Source organism: Zeugodacus cucurbitae, chromosome 4 (assembly GCF_028554725.1).
Source record: "Zeugodacus cucurbitae isolate PBARC_wt_2022May chromosome 4, idZeuCucr1.2, whole genome shotgun sequence".
NCBI classification, from domain to species: domain Eukaryota; kingdom Metazoa; phylum Arthropoda; class Insecta; order Diptera; family Tephritidae; genus Zeugodacus; species Zeugodacus cucurbitae.
In genome coordinates, this window is record NC_071669.1 from 67,641,929 (window position 1) to 67,660,209 (window position 18,281).

At 36.4% G+C, this 18,281-nt stretch overlaps 1 protein-coding gene across 8 annotated transcripts in view; it reads left to right on the forward strand.

Moving 5' to 3' along the window:
- The first annotated feature begins 3,427 nt into the window (after positions 1–3,427).
- The window catches only part of LOC105214101 (protein bric-a-brac 2), an 81,180-nt gene continuing 66,326 nt past the window's right edge, over positions 3,428–18,281 (forward strand). For 3 of the 8 annotated variants that reach the window (XM_011187311.3, XM_011187332.3, XM_054228531.1), the window contains exons 1-2: positions 3,428–4,199; positions 8,222–10,567. In XM_011187311.3, the coding sequence (XP_011185613.2) occupies positions 8,420–10,567 (2,148 nt within the window). In that variant the 5' untranslated portion in view covers positions 3,428–4,199; positions 8,222–8,419. The remainder of the gene's footprint in view (positions 4,200–8,221; positions 10,568–18,281) is intronic. The other 5 variants (XM_011187322.3, XM_054228528.1, XM_054228529.1 and 2 more) reach the window with 5 other exon arrangements.

The window sequence follows — 18,281 nt, forward strand, 5'->3', positions numbered from 1 at the left end:
TTTTGAATTAGAAAGGTTTTATTGAAATAGAAACATGCTTCTATCTATATAATCAACTATAATATTAAATTAATTTATTACAATTAAATAATAATCGATAAATTAAATTACTAATTTTGCATTAAAATGATGATTATTATTTCTTATCTGAAATTATATATAATTCTTATCAACTGAATCAAATATTTTGCAAACAATTAAATATTTTCTGTTTTTCAATTCGATTTATTTTAAATAGTGATTAAATGATTTTCTTTTGTACTGCAAAAAGTAAAAATATGTAATTCTCATTTCTTTTTTCATTGGTGTTAGGGTCAAAAAATAGGAATCAAATAATTTCGACTTCAAAAACTTTTTAACGAATTGTATATACATACATATATGCATATTCTTTTAGTGTATTTAACTATAGATCAGTCTAATCCGATCAGTTGAAATTTGATGCATAAAATTCTTGATTTTCGTTGATTACATCATTTCAGGAGTCTTACAGTTTTTATTTATCTTCAGCAATATTTTTTTTCTAAATCGAGAGAACTGTAGACCACAATCACTTATTTTAATATCTATAAAAAACGTTATACTAAAATTCAAACATACATATTATTTATTACTTAAAAACATGAAGACAACTAATTTAACAATCATTTATGATTTTAAAAACTTTTTTATTTTATTGCTTAAAATTTTCAAACAAAAAATAAGAAATACAAGTTCGTAATCGTGTCATTTGGGCGATTTTTTCTAACCAGGTTTTTATTGGATGATTTTTTTGTTTTAAAAATAAAACAAATTAATTAATTTAAAAATAAAATATATTTTATAATATATCTATGTTTTCTTTAATAGATTTTACACATTTTCTAATTTTTATTGCGATTGACCTTCTATTTTTAAATTATATTTCTGACTTATTCTATATACCTCAATATGTTTAAATTCTTTCCCATCAGTTGACCTATACTAAAGCTTAATGCTCTTGCAATTAATTTAAGTAGTAGTGAATTATATGATTGTTGGAAGCCATTCTTGGTGTATCTTTGCGTTCTAAGTTTGGTTGACGTAGAAAAAAATATAAATAAAGGCAAGAGAATTTCGTTGGGACAAATAAAGGGTGTTTTTTTTTAGACATGCGGTCTTCAAGAAGAAATAATACGAATATAATTTAATTTTATGGCGTGTTTAGCATTATTATAAAAAACAAGAGTCTGACATTATGCTTTGAGGGGCACACCTAGTGTAATGGTTATCAATTATTTAAAAAATTTAAGAATATATTTACACATATTTCAAAAATATACAGTGAAATTTTTGAAGACAAATATTAAATATTTTTTATGTTATAGTCGATCTCCAACGGCTCGAAAAAAAGGTCCTTCACTGCTGCAGTGATTCCGGCCTTCTCCGTGGATGAAATCTAAAAAAAAAAATTCTCGTTAAACTATATAATATTGCCTGTACAATGATCTACGATAAAAAAATAGTCAAAAATTGACAATTGACGTTTTAAAAAAAATAGTCGAATTTTACCCAAAATTTTGATCGTTTTTGGCCTGCCAAAATTTGATTTTTTGATCAATCAAAAATCGACAGTCATAGGTACGGAGAACTATATATAGAACATGTAAAAAAAATTCGATGTGATCGGATCATTTGTTTTTGAGTAATCACTGCAGCAAATTCGGAAAATGCTGTTTCGTGTTTAAAGATAAAATGATCGTTTACACTGTTACCGAGCTGATGCTCTTTAAATTGCTATAACTCAAAAACTATTTGAGATATCGATTTGAAATTTTAATCTGTTATCTTTAAATAGATTTTTTTTTGAAATTCCACACTAGGTGTGCCCCTTAAAAATGAAAAATGAAGTGACCGCCATAATTTAGGCTGGTTCGAATAAATTCCAGTCGAGAGTTCCAATTTTTTGCAGCAACATTGTTCCGAATTAAGTCTGTGAATTATGAAATGGTAAACTAAACTGAGTATGAATCAAGTGGATAGATCAACTCCGTAAAATGTATTGCCTCAACCACACGTCTAACAAAAAACTCCGTTACAATTTTGATCGAATTAAATAATTAAGTTTTCATGAAAATGAACATAAAAAATTTGTTCTATTAATATTTACAATTAGAATTTTATCAACATTTTCTTCATGCAGTCTTTGGACCCTTTTAAACTAAATGTTATAAGAATCTTGCATATAAAGCCTGCCATTCAGAAACTTAAATTATCTATGAAATGTTGCGATGTGTAAATGCATGTTTTACTAAACTAACTATAGCTCGCTAAAAGCTGAATTAGTGCTAACAATGTATTTATTAAAATTAATAGTCAATTGTTACAGCAACAATCAGGTTGTTATCACCTTATTTCTTGGAATAATTATACGTATGTATCTACTAGATAATTATGTATTTCCTACATTTTCAAAATTGTTGACTGTTTTTGCATAACAGGGATTATTAAGTGATATTAAGTGAATGAAATCACTTTGATCACTATTATCTATTATTAATATATTTTCCAATATTTAAAATAATTTTATTGAAATAATTAGAAAAAGTTGGATAATTGTATAATAATATTTAATTCAATATCTCACAAGTTGTGATGAAATCTTCATACGACGTGACTAAAATCGCTCTTTTTTTGGATTTATTACAAAATTTTATTTCTTAAAATTGCTTGGAAATATAATATATTGTGCTAATTAAACTATTTTAATTATCTTAACAATGAATTTGCCAATTATTATATACCCAACATTAATACAAATATTAAAAAAAAGTTCATCATTGCTAAAACTGTTACTAATACTCTCTTGCTAACGCGCCACTATAATTATGCGCTCTTAAATATTTTGACAATTCTCTGCAACCAAAAACTAAAAGCTAAACAAAAACACAAATCTTTCGTAGCAACTCAATGTCGGCACAGCAGCAGCAGGGGTGTTTTGCCGATCAACGGAATTGTGAGAAAACGAAACAGAGAGCAAATGCAGCGAATTCGCCTGTCAACGGTCACAAGATGCAGGCACACACCCCCAAAACGGAATGCAACCGTTGGAGCAGAGGCATCCTCAACAACAGTAACAACAACCAGAGCAACCCACAACAGCAGCAGCAGCACAAGGCGGCAGCAGTGCATTGCGTGGAGAGAGAGAGAGAGCCACACACACACATATTGAAGGAAATGACTTTACGGTGCTCACGCATACCAGCGCAGCGCCATAACAACTGAGCTGAAGCGGCGAGTGGCGGCTCGTACGAAGCCAATTGGCGAAGCGGGCCGGCGCGCGTTTGTAGTGTGAGTGCCACGGGAGTTTGCGAGAGTGTATGCGTGTGCCGCGGCGAGTAGACAGCGCTGTTGGCGACGCTGCAAGCTGCATTCGGTCCACGTATGAACCGCAAACACAGAGTTTTATTCACGTACGCGAGTTCAGTTCGCATTCAACTGTTGTGTCGTGTCGTTCGTCTGATTGAATTGAATAGCGCATTTTAACGTCGACGAGAGTGTGTGAAGCAGCAAGCAAAATTGCCATTGTAATGATGTTGATGATGAACAGCAACTGTTTTGATTGAACGGCCCAAGCGACCGCGCGCACATTTTGTGAATGAGCGTAGAGTAAATGGTAAATGTTGGATGCGATCTGTTTATTTTCGTTCAGATGTGATGTGATGTATGGCGACAGCCGCAAACGTGAAAGAAACGCGCAATCAAAAATTTATGTGCGGCAGCTAGAAAGTTAAAAAATAAATGAAAACAAGAACAAAAACACAAAATAATTTTTGTGAAAATTATAAACAAAAAATATAATTAATTAATGACAGTGCAGTAACTGTAGTGAATTTATAATATAATAAAAATTTAAATACCAAAAAAGTGAACTGCATAATTCTAGTGCGCTGCAGTGTAGTAAAATTTTTTATAAGAAAACGGTGAAAAAGTGATTATTTATGCGCGACGCAAACGACGAAAATCGATTTTCAGAACAAAACATAATAAATATGTATGTATGTGCATAAAAAATATATATAGTATATCAGCCGTCTATATATATAGAGAGATATAACAAAACCGTATAAATAAAACTTAAATTAATGCGCGCAGAAAAAGCAAGCGCAGCAGTAAAAAGCTGTGAACAGCAGCGGCAGTGAACAGTGAAAAAGTTTCCAGCGTTGCAGCGCAACAAATTTGTAATTTATTAATTTATTACACTTCAGTTTGCCAACGTTGTGCGCCTGCTTCCGCCACCCAGGCTCCTTTATATACCACCAGTACAACTTGTATAATAATTGCTACTGTTGTTGTTGTTATCGCTGTTGTTGGCCATTGCCATTGTCGTTCCGCAGGTTCCTTTTTGTTTTTATTGTTGTGCACATTGTTTTTTATGACTATTGCTGCTACGGTACATGTTGTTGTCGCCGTTGTTTTTGTTGTTGTTGCATATTATAAACGTGTTTACGCGCGCCTTACAAACCGAAACCAAAACCAACTTCTCAGCCAACCAACCAACCAACCAGCCACCCACCGTAGAACTCACAGACACACGCACACAGGTGGCAACCGCCTCAAACTCAGCCTCATCTCATACTCAGCGTAACAGCCTTGATGTTAAGGACAGCCGGATGTCCTTACTTTCATACGCTCGCCTCATTATTATAACGGTTATTGTACATAGTTGTGTGCCTGTGTGTGCGCTTTTTTGTTTTCTTCGTAGACTGCGAGAAGACGACGATCTTTGCAAACTTACTGCCAGTCAGCCACCCAAAGGAGCTACTCAGCAGCAACGCAGCGGAAATACATATATGTATATGTACACAAAGGGCTTGTTGAAAGCGAGTATATATGAGGCCGCGCTGTCTTATAAAGTAGAAATATAAATAAAATGGAATCTTCTTCGTTTGTTTTTGGCTGTGAAGGCGCCAAGTCGCGTGTGGTGGGGCAGCAAAGATGAGTAAGTCGGATTTCCGACGCGGTCCATGACGGCAATGCTGTGAGTTGTGGAGCAACATTAATTAGTATTAACGGCTCGAAGGTTGGGCAGAAGAAAGGACGCACACAGCAAGACGGCACAGTGATAAAAGTTGTGTGAAAGCAAGCGATACACTAGTACAATAAACAATAAATACCGTTAGATTTCGTAAAGGAAGTGTTGGCGATAATTAAAGATTTTCACGGACGGGTTAGAAGTAATGAGGAGGAAACAATTTCTTGATAATTTAGAAAGTTGAGAATTTGGGTTTTGGCCGACTTTTTTGGATTGTGGTTAAGAGTTTATAGAAGTAAAAAATTAAAAAAAAAAAATTTTGAAAACAGAATTGATAAGTTATAAAATAAATATTCAGATAAAGAAGTCAAATAAGAAAAGCTGAAAATGGAGGAAAATATTTTGACTTAATTTACATAACTCTTTCAAGAGCCACAAGTTATAAGAAGAAAGTCCCTAAAGAGATTGACTAAATAAAAATACTTTTATAGCAAAATTTTATATTTTTTTTTAATTAATTAAATTATTAAATTAAATTAATTATTTAAAAAAATTGTTATATCAAAAAAAATATTAAAAAAATTTTTCGATTTCGCCACACTGTGATTGCTACACAGTAATTGGCCCCAAACAAAGACGAAGATAAACGTACGAACTGCCAAAACTTTGCAGCAATTTATTATATTCATATATTAATATGCAACAAAAACCATATATTATATGTATAAACAACAAAATATCGTACACACACAATTACAACAATATATATTTGGTACATTAATAATTATATACGCAATATATGAAGGCGCAATATTTCACAAAGATATTATATATGTGTGCACAAATGCACGAAAAAGGACACGCAGAAAAAAAAAAACAAAAATAAAAAAAATTGACAATACAAATAATAAGAAGCGCAACAACAAAAACAATAAGGCAATAAAAATAATATAAAGCAGCAAAGTAGCGTAGCGTTGCCATACTACAACATAATGGCGGTAGTAGCAGCAGAGGCAGCGACTGTGGCAGCAGCATTAATAAATTAAATAAATAAAATATAAAATAAAATAAAATAAATAAAAGAAATTATTGACATACACGAGCGTAATATGCTAGCAACAACAATAAGCACGCCAACAAACCACGGCACTCCTTGGTGGTCCCAACAAGCAAACGGCAACAACAACAACAAGCAGCAAGCAGTAGCAACAGCAATTTATTTTTATGTGTCTCCACATTTATTTATTTGTGCCAGTGTTGTTTAACTTCTACTGCATATGGGTGTGTGTGTGTGTGTCAGTGCGTGCTTTATATAAATATATCTATCAGATATATATATGTATGTATATATGTATTTAAAATACATTTGTTATGCGCTACATTATGCTGTGGCCGGCCACCCTTTGCAGCGCACACAATTACTGCTTCGAATTGTACAAATACACATATATATAAATATCATATATAACTGTATGTATGTCGGTGTATATTTATACATTAAGCTACATACATAATTAATATAAATAACATTAAAATAAAATTAATAAATAACGAAGCAAAACAGCTGCAACAAAAACACCACCAAAATAAGCAAGCAACAACAACACACATAACAGCAACGGCAGCAGCAAAAGCTCAGCAACATAATGCTGCGTAGCGCTGCTGCTGCTTGTTTGTACGCTTGTGCTCGAGATAGATTGTACTGTATTTGGCCGAGCGGGTGGTGGTGGCGCTGGCAGCCTCTGCTCAATACAAATTTATATGAATTGTTTTCGTTGTGTTTCGAGGCGATTTTGTGGCAACTTTTGCCTTTGCGGTCGCAGCTGGCAGACAGTTCACACCTTCTCGTAAAGCACAAGTAGCTGAATGTTTGTTTCTACTGTTCAATAAATAATTTTTATAGCGTTTTTGTGCGTTCTTTGTTTTTTGATGCTTGTTGTTGTTGTTAGCGGGGTTACCTGCAATTGTGTGTTTGAGAAAGTTTTATGTGTTTCCGAAACTGGCGATTTAAGGGCGAACTTTTTGTGTTTTTTTTTTCTTTCATTTTTGGGAGTGAAGGATCTGTTCAATATTAATTTATTACAAATATTTTTTTGAATTGTTGGAAATTTTTTTGTTGTTGCATTTTAGATTGTTCACACTTAAAATAATTTAAAGTTTGCATGAATTTTGTAAATGTTTTTTAATACAAAAGATTTCGAAGGAAATGAGTGAATATATTTTAAAATAGCGAAAATTGTTTTGAAACAATTAAAAATTTTAATTCAAATTTTTTGCAAATATTTTTCCATTGGTATTTAATGTTATTCAGGACAATTTAATAATAGTAAAGATTTTTATGAAGCAAATATAAAATAAATAAATTAAATTTAAAGTAAATAAATTAAAACATATTGGAAATTAAAGCATAAAAATTAAATATAAAAAATTTTTACATTAAATCATTAACTATTTTTAAATATTTTTCGAAAACTTCGAATATTTTTTTTATTAAAAATATAAATTTTCTAAATTAAAAGTATATCATTTTTTAAACTTGTTTTCGAAGTCATATTAATACAAATTCATATTTTTTAAGTAGTTCAAAACGATGACTTTTCTCTCCTCATCTCTTCGCCTTTGCGAAAATCTGAGCTCTTAAGTTAGCATTGATGTAATTTTCGAAAATTGAAAGGGTGTTTCCAAATTTTCATGTTTTGAATATATTGCCAAAATCAAGAAATTACGCTTGTATATACTCCATTAGCGTTCATATTTTTGATTTGTTTCAAAGGCGTATTCGAAAATTTACAAATTAAAAAAAGGGATTTTGAAGAAATCTGACCACAAACACTTCTTTAAAGAAGTTAATATTTAAAATTTATTGAGTCAAGAGTATAAATTTTTCATAAAAAATGTTTAAAATGTCCATACTAAACTATTTATAAACACATTTTGGTTTTATTTCTTTCTTCAAATTTTATTTTCAACTGACAATTTTAAAAATTCTAATTTTGAATTCGATAAAGCAATTAATTTTTAATAAATATTCGCTATTAGAAAATACACTATAATTTTTTAAGATTTATGCTTATTTTCTCCATTAAAAAATCTGAGGTTTTCAAAAAAGTTCTGACAATTAGAGTTTGGGAAGGAATCAGGCAAATACAAGCATATGGCAAACATAACTGAAATTTCTATAGATATGTATGTAGATATATATAAAAATAATTTTCGTGTTCATTTCAGCAGAAAGAAAGAGAAATATAAAATAGAAGAAGTATAAAAAAACATTACTAAAGCAAGTGACAACAGTAAAATCGATAAACTATTCGAAAAATGTGCAACACTTGAAGACAAGTGTTTAAAAACTTTGTTATATTATACCACAGAATAAATAGACCGTAAACGCTATAAGCAAAAACAAAAAAACAAGAAAACGTTAAAATGGATATGACAAAAGACATTATTGATTACACACAAAAACACACCGAAACGGCCGAGCGCTTAATTGCCGGCTATCAATCGCCACTATCAGAGATCAGCGAGAGCGAAGCAAACACACGCGCATGCGCCACAGCCTCACCATTTCAGATTGGCAGCAATATATTGGAAGCTAAAATAACAACAACAGCCACAGCATATAACGAGGTGACAGAACACACGTCCGCCAACACAGCAAACGCCGCGCAGCAGCTGGAACAGCAGACCGCCACAGCAGACACTATGGAGCAACAAGCGGCACAAGATGCGGAGCATGATAATATGTCTGTTGACAAAGCAGGTGAAAGAAATGTTGCTACGGCAGCAGCCAAGACTGTGGGCGCTGTGGTGAGTGGTGATATAACGCCACCACCACGCCCCTTCACCACCAGCGAAGTGGTTGGCTTGAGTTCGGCACTGGATGATGATCCCGATTTGCACGTCGACATGCAATTGCCCAAGTCGCGTTCGCTACCCACATCACCCGATCATCACCGGCGCAGCTTGGACTCGGCATCAGCAGAGATTTTAACGCGCATGAATGCTGCACTCTTTGGATTCGAGCAGCGACGCGGCTTGGACGGCGCAATGCATATGCCCATCACAGCCGGTTTATCGGCGCCAATGCGCATCTCGAAGTTGACAAAGCAGTCTGCGCCACTAACCGCACGCAAGTCCATTTCACCGCTTGGCTTGAAGTCGAAGAAGCAATTGGCCGCAGCCGCTGCAGTCGGAACAAATTCACAGCAACAGCAGTTCTGTCTGCGTTGGAACAACTATCAATCGAATTTGACAAATGTCTTCGATGAGCTGCTGCAGAATGAGTCGTTCGTTGATGTGACGCTCGCTTGCGAGGGACAGTCCATCAAGGCGCACAAGATGGTGCTATCCGCTTGCTCGCCATACTTCCAGGCGCTCTTCTACGACAATCCTTGCCAGCATCCCATAATTATAATGCGTGATGTGCGATGGGAGGAGCTGAAGGCCATCATGGAGTTCATGTATAAGGGCGAGATCAATGTCAGTCAAGAGCAGATAAATCCTTTGTTGAAAGTCGCCGAAATGTTAAAGATACGCGGCTTGGCGGAGGTGAGTGCCGGCAGTGGACATGGCATGGCCGCACCACACCCCATGATGCCCGAACAGCGCATGACCATTTTCGATGATGAGGACGATGCCGAGAGTGATGAGGATACAGAAAGTGCCGAAGACGGTTGTCAGAAACCGAAGCGCGCACGCATGCTCGATGCTACAATGGGTAAGGCGTATCCACATGGCGCAGCGCTTGATCTAAACTTAGCTGCACAGCGTCAGCGCAAACGTTCACGAGATGGTGTCTTCACCGATGGCAATTTGTCACGTTTCGGTGTCAATGTCTCAATGCCATCAACAACCGAAACAGCGGAGTCCAACACGCATACAGCCAACGCTGCCGCTGTTGAAGCCAGCAGCGCTGACGCCAATACTACATCACAGCAACCACCCGTTGCCGTGACCACATCCACCATTGTACGCAACCCCTTCGCTTCACCCAATCCCAACAACAGCAACAACGCCGCAACAAATGCCAATCAGAGCAACTCACAGTCCGCCATTGCAACCGGCGCAGCACCATCAGCCGCCAGTTCATCAACACCAACGCTGAGCAGCTCAACACCGACTGCATCAGATATACCCACACCGCATGCCACCGGCCACTCATATCGTCCACCATCGATGCCGTCGGCTGGCAGTCTCAAAGCTGCAATGTCTTCTCCAGCCGCAGCTAATACGAGCGGCATTCCCTTGAATGTACATTCCAATCCCGTCGCCGCGGCTGCAGCAGCAGCTGCTCTCGGTGTAAATCCCCATCATCCGCATCATCCCCACCACCATCACCATCATGCCGCCGCAGCGGCCCAACAGCTAGCTGCTCAACAGCAATTGCATGCAGCGGCGCACTCACACGCAGCCATGGCTTCAGCGTTGGGCGCATCTTTGGCTGCCGGTGCTGGCGCAGGCGCCGCTGGCACTGGAACAGGCAGTGCAGCAAATATCTCGTCATCGGTGGGACATCATGATGAGCTGGAGATCAAACCGGAAATCGCTGAGATGATACGCGAGGAAGAAAGGGTAAGTGTTGCAGTCTTTTTTTAATTCTATTATTATATTTTGACTCATTAAGAAACCGGTAGTATGCTTTGATTTAGAACAGAGCTTCTTGAGCGTCATTTTAATATGATGACGGTAGTTCCGTATCTTATCTGACTCAGTTAGTGAATGAAATTATTATTTCATTTATTAATAAATGTAAGCGGTCTTCGATCTGTCTTCTCTTCTCATTATGTCTAAATTTTTTCTTCTTCGCTCATCTCTCTTTGTTCATTATGTCTGAATTTTGCTCTCTTTTCAAAAAATATGTATGAAAACACAGTAGGAGTAAAAGGAGTGCATTTGAGTAACTTATTAAAAATTGGTATAATCGTTTACCACTCTCATAAAACTGGTATAACCACATTCTATTCTCATAAAATTGGTATAACCTCTTACTATTATCGTATAATTAGTATAATCTCTGACTATACTCATAAAACTGGTATATAGTTTATACCAGTTTATACCACTTGCCCGTTCGATTCGCCATTTTGTAAATATTACTTACTTTGACAGAATTCACCTTCAATTAATGCACATTATCAGTTTGTGTATAACGCAATTAGTGAATTAAACTGCACATTTATGTATAATCAGGCTTAAATCATAAATGAGCAATTTAATTTACATAAAACAAAAATAAAATTCAAATAAATTGCTAAATAAATAGAAATCATGCGTTCTTTTGTCAATATTTGCGTCGCTTGCATGGCATTAGACGACTTTGAAGACACACATTGCTGTTGTTGTTGTTTCTATTATTATTATTTACATAAGAACACATGTATTTACCTGGTCGTGTGTGTGTGCGTATGTGTGTTTGTGTCACATACATTAAATTCATTATGCAATTTTGTCATTAACATAAAATGAAAAATGATTTCAAGTCTGAATTTCTAGGCTGATTTGAAAATCAGCTAACTGCGCTATTGACTGGCTGACTGACTGACTGCCACGCTGACTAGCTGTTTGACTCACTGACTGACTCTTTGACTCACTGACTAACGGTTTGACTCACTGACTAACTGCCTGTGGCTCTCACTAACTGTCAGTCTCAAAATTTGACTTTTATTTGTTTGCATTGTGACTTTGTATGCGCCTAATGCACACAAATCACGCGTGAGTGTGTGTGCGTGTGTGGCGCGCTGAGCAAATACCGTTTGCTTAATAAGTGTCTTGCAGGGTGAGGAGGGGGGAATGCAGCCGCATGTCTGTCACGGACATGTGGGGCACTAGGCTGCACTTAAGTTGCGCTTAACCAACATGCAGCTGGGCCGGGCCGCGACGCAGGTGAAGAGGTCCCTACAAACTTGCAAATTTACACACAAATATATATATATAAATATGTGTGTGTGTGTGTTAAGTTATACAAACTCAAGTATTTGACGGCGGTCGCAGGCACGCGTAAGTCGTCGTTGCCGTCGCCATCTCTCTGTATGTGTACTTACGTTACTTTGTGTGCTATGCAAATTTTCGAATTGCACATTTACATAAATAAATGGCGAATAACTTAGTACATAAACAATTGCAAGTAGGCACAACAAAAGCAAAATTATACATTAAATTACTAACTAATTTGCAAAAAAATAATGACAACAACAACTCAAATAAACTAATTTCGCCCTACGCCGCTTGCTTCAGCGTCGCTTGGAAGATGCAATAAATATATGTAATTATATAAGTTTGTATGTATCTATGTGTGTGTAACTGTTAATTCATTAACTGCACAATTTAAGTAAATTTGCAAATATTTTTTTTTTTGAATTTTCATTTTATTAGTTTTTCCTATTTTTTGTTGCTTTTTTTCATGCACCGAACGGCATTAATAATAAAATATTTGCTCTGGCACTAGGCGCTTACTTTGTTAGGCACTCGCCTCGCGAATAAATATGCGTCAATGTCGTAATTTTTAATAAAAATGCATTTATGCGACGCAGTAAGCGCTGAGCTTAGCTGAAGTGGGCAGACACCTGCAGCTTCTGTATTGTGAAGTTTTAGCGCGTGGAAAAGGTCAAAAATAGGGCGCATAGTGCGGATTGCATATTTATTTATTGAAATTTATTTTTTATTTTCTTTTAAATATTGGCGTATAAATTGGCAACTGTCGAGCTCAAAGCTCATTATTAAATTATATGTGAAATGAAAAAAAATTGGAAGAAATCTAAAGGGGTGGCCTTCATTTGTTTGAGCGTTCATTTCTTCTTCTCTCAAGCAAGCTTTTCTTGCTTATAACGGCGCGACAGGAAATTAAAAATACTATAATCAATTATTGAAACTTTTAATTACAACTGGGGAATGTATATATGTACTATATATAAGTATATAACATATAGATGTGTATAAACCTTGCAGTCATTTAACCTCACTCTTTGGCAGAGTGTCTCTAGGATGTTGCTGTTGTTGTTATTGTGGTAACAGAAATCATTCCTCAAATAATTTTGTGGAAAGCTGTTGAGCTCCCCTTGATCGGATAAAAAATACATATCGGTTACTTAGACCCGACTAACGTGGAAACTTTACTAATCTCGAGGGTTCGAAAAGAGTTCTGATATTTAATCTTGGATATTTAACCTCGATGAGTTAAGATATTCTTTGAAAATAGTCCGTGCCAACAAGTAAATGGCTGTCTAGTGATACAATAACGGTTATTTGTCTCAAATTAAATGGTTTAAGGTAGACGAAGGATCGGCTAGTGATCTCATAACGGTTGATTATACCAAACTAAAGGGTGATTTTTTAAGAGCTTGATAACTTTTTTTAAAAAAAAAACGCATAAAATTTCATCGGTTCTTTATTTGAAACGTTAGATTGGTTCATGACATTTACTTTTTGAAGATAATTTCATTTAAATGTTGACCGCGGCTGCGTCTTAGGTGGTCCATTCGGAAAGTCCAATTTTGGGCAACTTTTTCGAGCATTTCGGCCGGAATAGCCCGAATTTCTTCGGAAATGTTGTCTTCCAAAGCTGGAATAGTTGCTGGCTTATTTCTGTAGACTTTAGACTTGACGTAGCCCCACAAAAAATAGTCTAAAGGCGTTAAATCGCATGATCTTGGTGGCCAACTTACGGGTCCATTTCTTGAGATGAATTGTTCTCCGAAGTTTTCCCTCAAAATGGCCATAGAATCGCGAGCTGTGTGGCATGTAGCGCCATCTTGTTGAAACCACATGTCAACCAAGTTCAGTTCTTCCATTTTTGGCAACAAAAAGTTTGTTAGCATCGAACGATAGCGATCGCCATTCACCGTAACGTTGCGTCCAACAGCATCTTTGAAAAAATACGGTCCAATGATTCCACCAGCGTACAAACCACACCAAACAGTGCATTTTTCGGGATGCATGGGCAGTTCTTGAACGGCTTCTGGTTGCTCTTCACCCCAAATGCGGCAATTTTGCTTATTTACGTAGCCATTCAACCAGAAATGAGCCTCATCGCTGAACAAAATTTGTCGATTTGTCGATTTTTCGATTTGTCGAACCGAACACTGATTTTGGTAATAAAATTCAATGATTTGCAAGCGTTGCTCGTTAGTAAGTCTATTCATGATGAAATGTCAAAGCATACTGAGCATCTTTCTCTTTGACACCATGTCTGAAATCCCACGTGATCTGTCAAATACTAATGCATGAAAATCCTAACCTCAAAAAAATCACCCGTTAAATAAGATTTTGAAAATAATCTCTACTAGAATATTTAAGAAATTCAATCTTAATTTCAATAACTTCCAATAAATTTCATTCTAAAGTTTCTGCTATCACCTTGAGTCACCCCAAATGAACGAAACCCGCTAACACCCTCAAAGCAAATTTCTAATAGCAAATAATTCAATAGCGTAAAAGCGAAATAATTATTTTAACGCAGTTTTGTGAGCATACGGCTATTGACTTTACAATTTAATTGCATTAATTAACTTTATTTCTTTATCCATTTGGATATTGACCACACACACACACACACACCACCCTCAGCCAGGCAGCTGTCAGCATTGGCGCTTACTTTTGGCATTTCTTTGTTAATTTATTGAAAATAAATTAGAAATGTAGACAATAAAAATGTGCGAAAGCATGTAGCAGCAAGTGTCTGCATGGACTTGCTAACGGTAAATGGCCATGTGATGGGTGGCAAAACCGAGTTCGACGCACCGTTTGGCGTTAAGAATTCAGCGAGTTGTCTGCGTAGTGCCTGGATAATGTCTTCACTTGCCTGCACTGTGGTTTTGCAATGCAGAAAAGTTTACCATTCAAATATTTTGGAAGTGTTTAAAAATGCGTGGATATTTGAAATTTTAGTGAGAGGAAGAAATTAAATTTTTCGAAGAAAATTTTTGATTTCTTAAGAGAGTTTAAGGTTAGATTTTGATTTAAATAGAGGCATTCTTAAAACTTGTTCAAATCCTCACTATGATGCGATCATGTTTGGTCAGCAGATTTCATCACAAAAAAGCTTTATAAGAGCTTTCATGCCACAAAGTTTTCAAAAATTGCCACAAAGCTTTTGAAAATGTAATCTCTGTGTGGAGAATTCATCTACGTGCCTATTTGTTGTGTTTCAAGTATTCTCCTAGATTTTATTAATTTCCAGTTACTCTGCGATTTTATGAGATTTACTCTATTTGTCTTGTAGAGAGTCTGAAGAGAAAGTTTAACTTAAATAGCAAAATCTTGGCAAAAATTTCAAAATTTTGTATACAAATATTATTATTAATATAAAAAATATTAAATTCTACAAACAACGCATAGGAGCATCTTTTCTTTTCTTAAAAAATATTTCGAGTCTCGAAAGAGTTAGCTTATGAAATCACTCATATTCATATGTTTTTTGATATATTTCTTAAGTTTCTGGACTTAAAATATTTTCTGAAGATTTTTTAGAGTACCGTTACACTGTTCGTAGTTTTTCTTGAAATTAATATGAAGACAAAGAAAATTCTTATAATGCAAAGAATGAACTTTCGACTTAATAGGGTGGTAATGTGGTAGCAAATGCAGCGAGAGCAATGAACACAAAAATTAAAAGTGTATATATGCACACATATACAGTTATATTATAAGTATAAGTTGTATATATGTATCTCCATGCTTTCGATGCTTGTGCTTTCTGCTAACATATACACATATACAGTAGCATTCATGCTTAAATTCGTAACAAGACTTTGAAGGATCACGAAGTCAAATCACTTGCAAGCGAAGGAAGTTTGGGGGTTCTAGTCTCCTGCTCCAAATACATATACATATATACATATGTAGCCAAAGTTGCTATGTTTCAACAAGTTTACTTATAAACTTGGTTAACTTGTTGGTAGCAACTGTGTATGTGTTGTTGTTGTTTTTGGCGCCGTTTGTGCAACAGCAACGCGGCGAGTTTGTGTCGCCCTTCATCAGCGCCTGCTAATTTTCTCCAATTTCGCTCGCAAATTTCTCACATAACGGTATTGTGCGCGCTCTTGCACGCTCTCTCTCAGCTGCCACTTGAGCTTGACTTTGGGTAACAGTGGCAGTCACTTGCAGCTGGTCACAAAATTTTGGCGCACAAAAACTTCACACGCCTTCTTAGCACCAGCGCCATGCGACAGACACTACACTTCCGCACACACACACACACACACAGCTACTTAACCGCATTGTGTTAGTCATTCGACTTGTTACAATTGCTGTGCGCCTGTTGCTTAATGCAATCTACTACGCTTTTTCCAATACTACACACTCAACAGACGACACCAACAACGGTGTTGAGACGCGCGCTCACTCATTCACTACAAATTGATGGCAAGCGCCGACACGCGACGCACGAACACTTTTGTTCGCACAAGTGCTTTTACTTATATTTATTATAGAGTGAGTGAGCGCGCGCGTGTGTGTGTGTGTTGGCACAAAATTTGACTGTCTTGACTGGCTACTGAAGAGTTCACACTTGCTTGCGGCGCGTAGTAAATTTGGTGGCAGCGCGCGCGCCGCTACACGACGCGTCCAGTTACGTCGCGCGACGACAAGGCATGCCATGACGCGCCGCGCCGCACCGCGCTACACACAAGAGCCGCTTCATTCATTCGATTTCATTCACAAAAACGAAAAATGTGAGCAACAATAACAACAACACATGCATGTATGTCGGTATGCGCGTGTGTATTTACAAGTGTAGCAATAACAACAACAGCGCCAACGACGACATTAAAGGTTACGACTAAAAGTATTAGCAGCTGTTAAGCGTTGGCAGCGCCAGCCAGCCAGCAAACAACCAAGCAACCCCACAAGTAGCAGCAGCGCGCCGAGTTAAAGGCAAAAAAAAAAAATAAAAAAACAATAACACAGTTATAAAAGCTAAATGCTGTGCGGTGACGTCACTTTGCCATTGGTCTCTGTCGCCAGCGTCAGCGTCTTTTTGATGCCTCATCTACGGCGCGTAGTCGAGCGCGCAAACATGCAAGCACAACGCTAAATACAAACAAACATCCAGAGCACTGTGAGCAATATGTTATTGCTTGTTTTCGGATGCTGTGCGTTGTTTCTTCAACTTTGTTGTTGTGTGTTTCTTTGTTTGGTTCTTCATTCTCGTGGCGGCGCTGCGCTCACATTTGTGGCTGCCCAGCATTTTCATCTGTGCACGCTGGCATTGTTCGAGACTTGACTTCGCGTTTTGTTTACATTTTCGCTTGGCCTGCTCTCGTCGGGTCGTCATCATCCACTACTTACTTGACTTCCATTAGCTGGCTTGTCTTGGACATGGTTTGTCGGTTTGTTGGCTTGTTGTTGCTTTTCGGCGCTGATAGCTCTGTCAGATAATCAGACAAGTCAGCTGACAAATCGACATTAAAGCACACAGCGCCTCTGTACGTCTGTCCAGCTGTCCGCCTGTCAGTTAGACGTTCCGTCAGCGCTTTCATTTAATGTGTTGCCTTTGTAGTGAGTTCTTTGACTTTTCCGTGCTTTGCTTTGCTATTTATTTTATTTGCATTTACTTTTGATGAAAATTTTTGATTTTTTTGTTGTTTATTGCTATGCATTTATCATTCAATTTCATCTATTTTTTTTTGTTTGCTGCCTTTTGGTAATTATGGTTTTGTGCTGTGCAGCTGGCGGTGCGTTGATGAAAAGGTGAAACCATTTAATTTATTGACTGAACTAGTCCGCCGTTTGATAGAACATTGATTGATTGTAGCTGCTTTTGGAAAAAATTGTTGTTTTCTTCAAATTTGGTAGAGTTCTCAAGTTTTGTCGGGTAGTGCTTATTAATGTCTCGAGGTTACCCGCCCCTTAAAATTTTGCTCTAAATTTGAATTTTTAATTTTATTCTAGAGTTTAATAATTTGTTATAAGGTCAGCTTAATTATGGTTTCATAACAGTAGTCGCACTAATAAATGTCTTTTGTATGCTACAATGGGGTGGTCTTAAAATATAATGCTCTTCATTGACTTAATAGTATCTTGCTAATATCGGTTAGCATTTGAACACATGTTCGAAAAATTTAGAAATTATTTTGTTAATCACTAGAAATATGTTTAATAGCATACTTTTTAGCGCAATAATGTGGGATTTCTGTATACTTGGGTATTAGAAAAGAATTTCTTAAGAAATTTTTGAGACATTAGATCATAGGTTAGGTTAGGTTAGGTTAAACTGGGAGGCCAATACGCCACACATAGATCTAACGGGTGATTTTTTTGAGGTTAGGATTTTCATGCATTAGTATTTGAC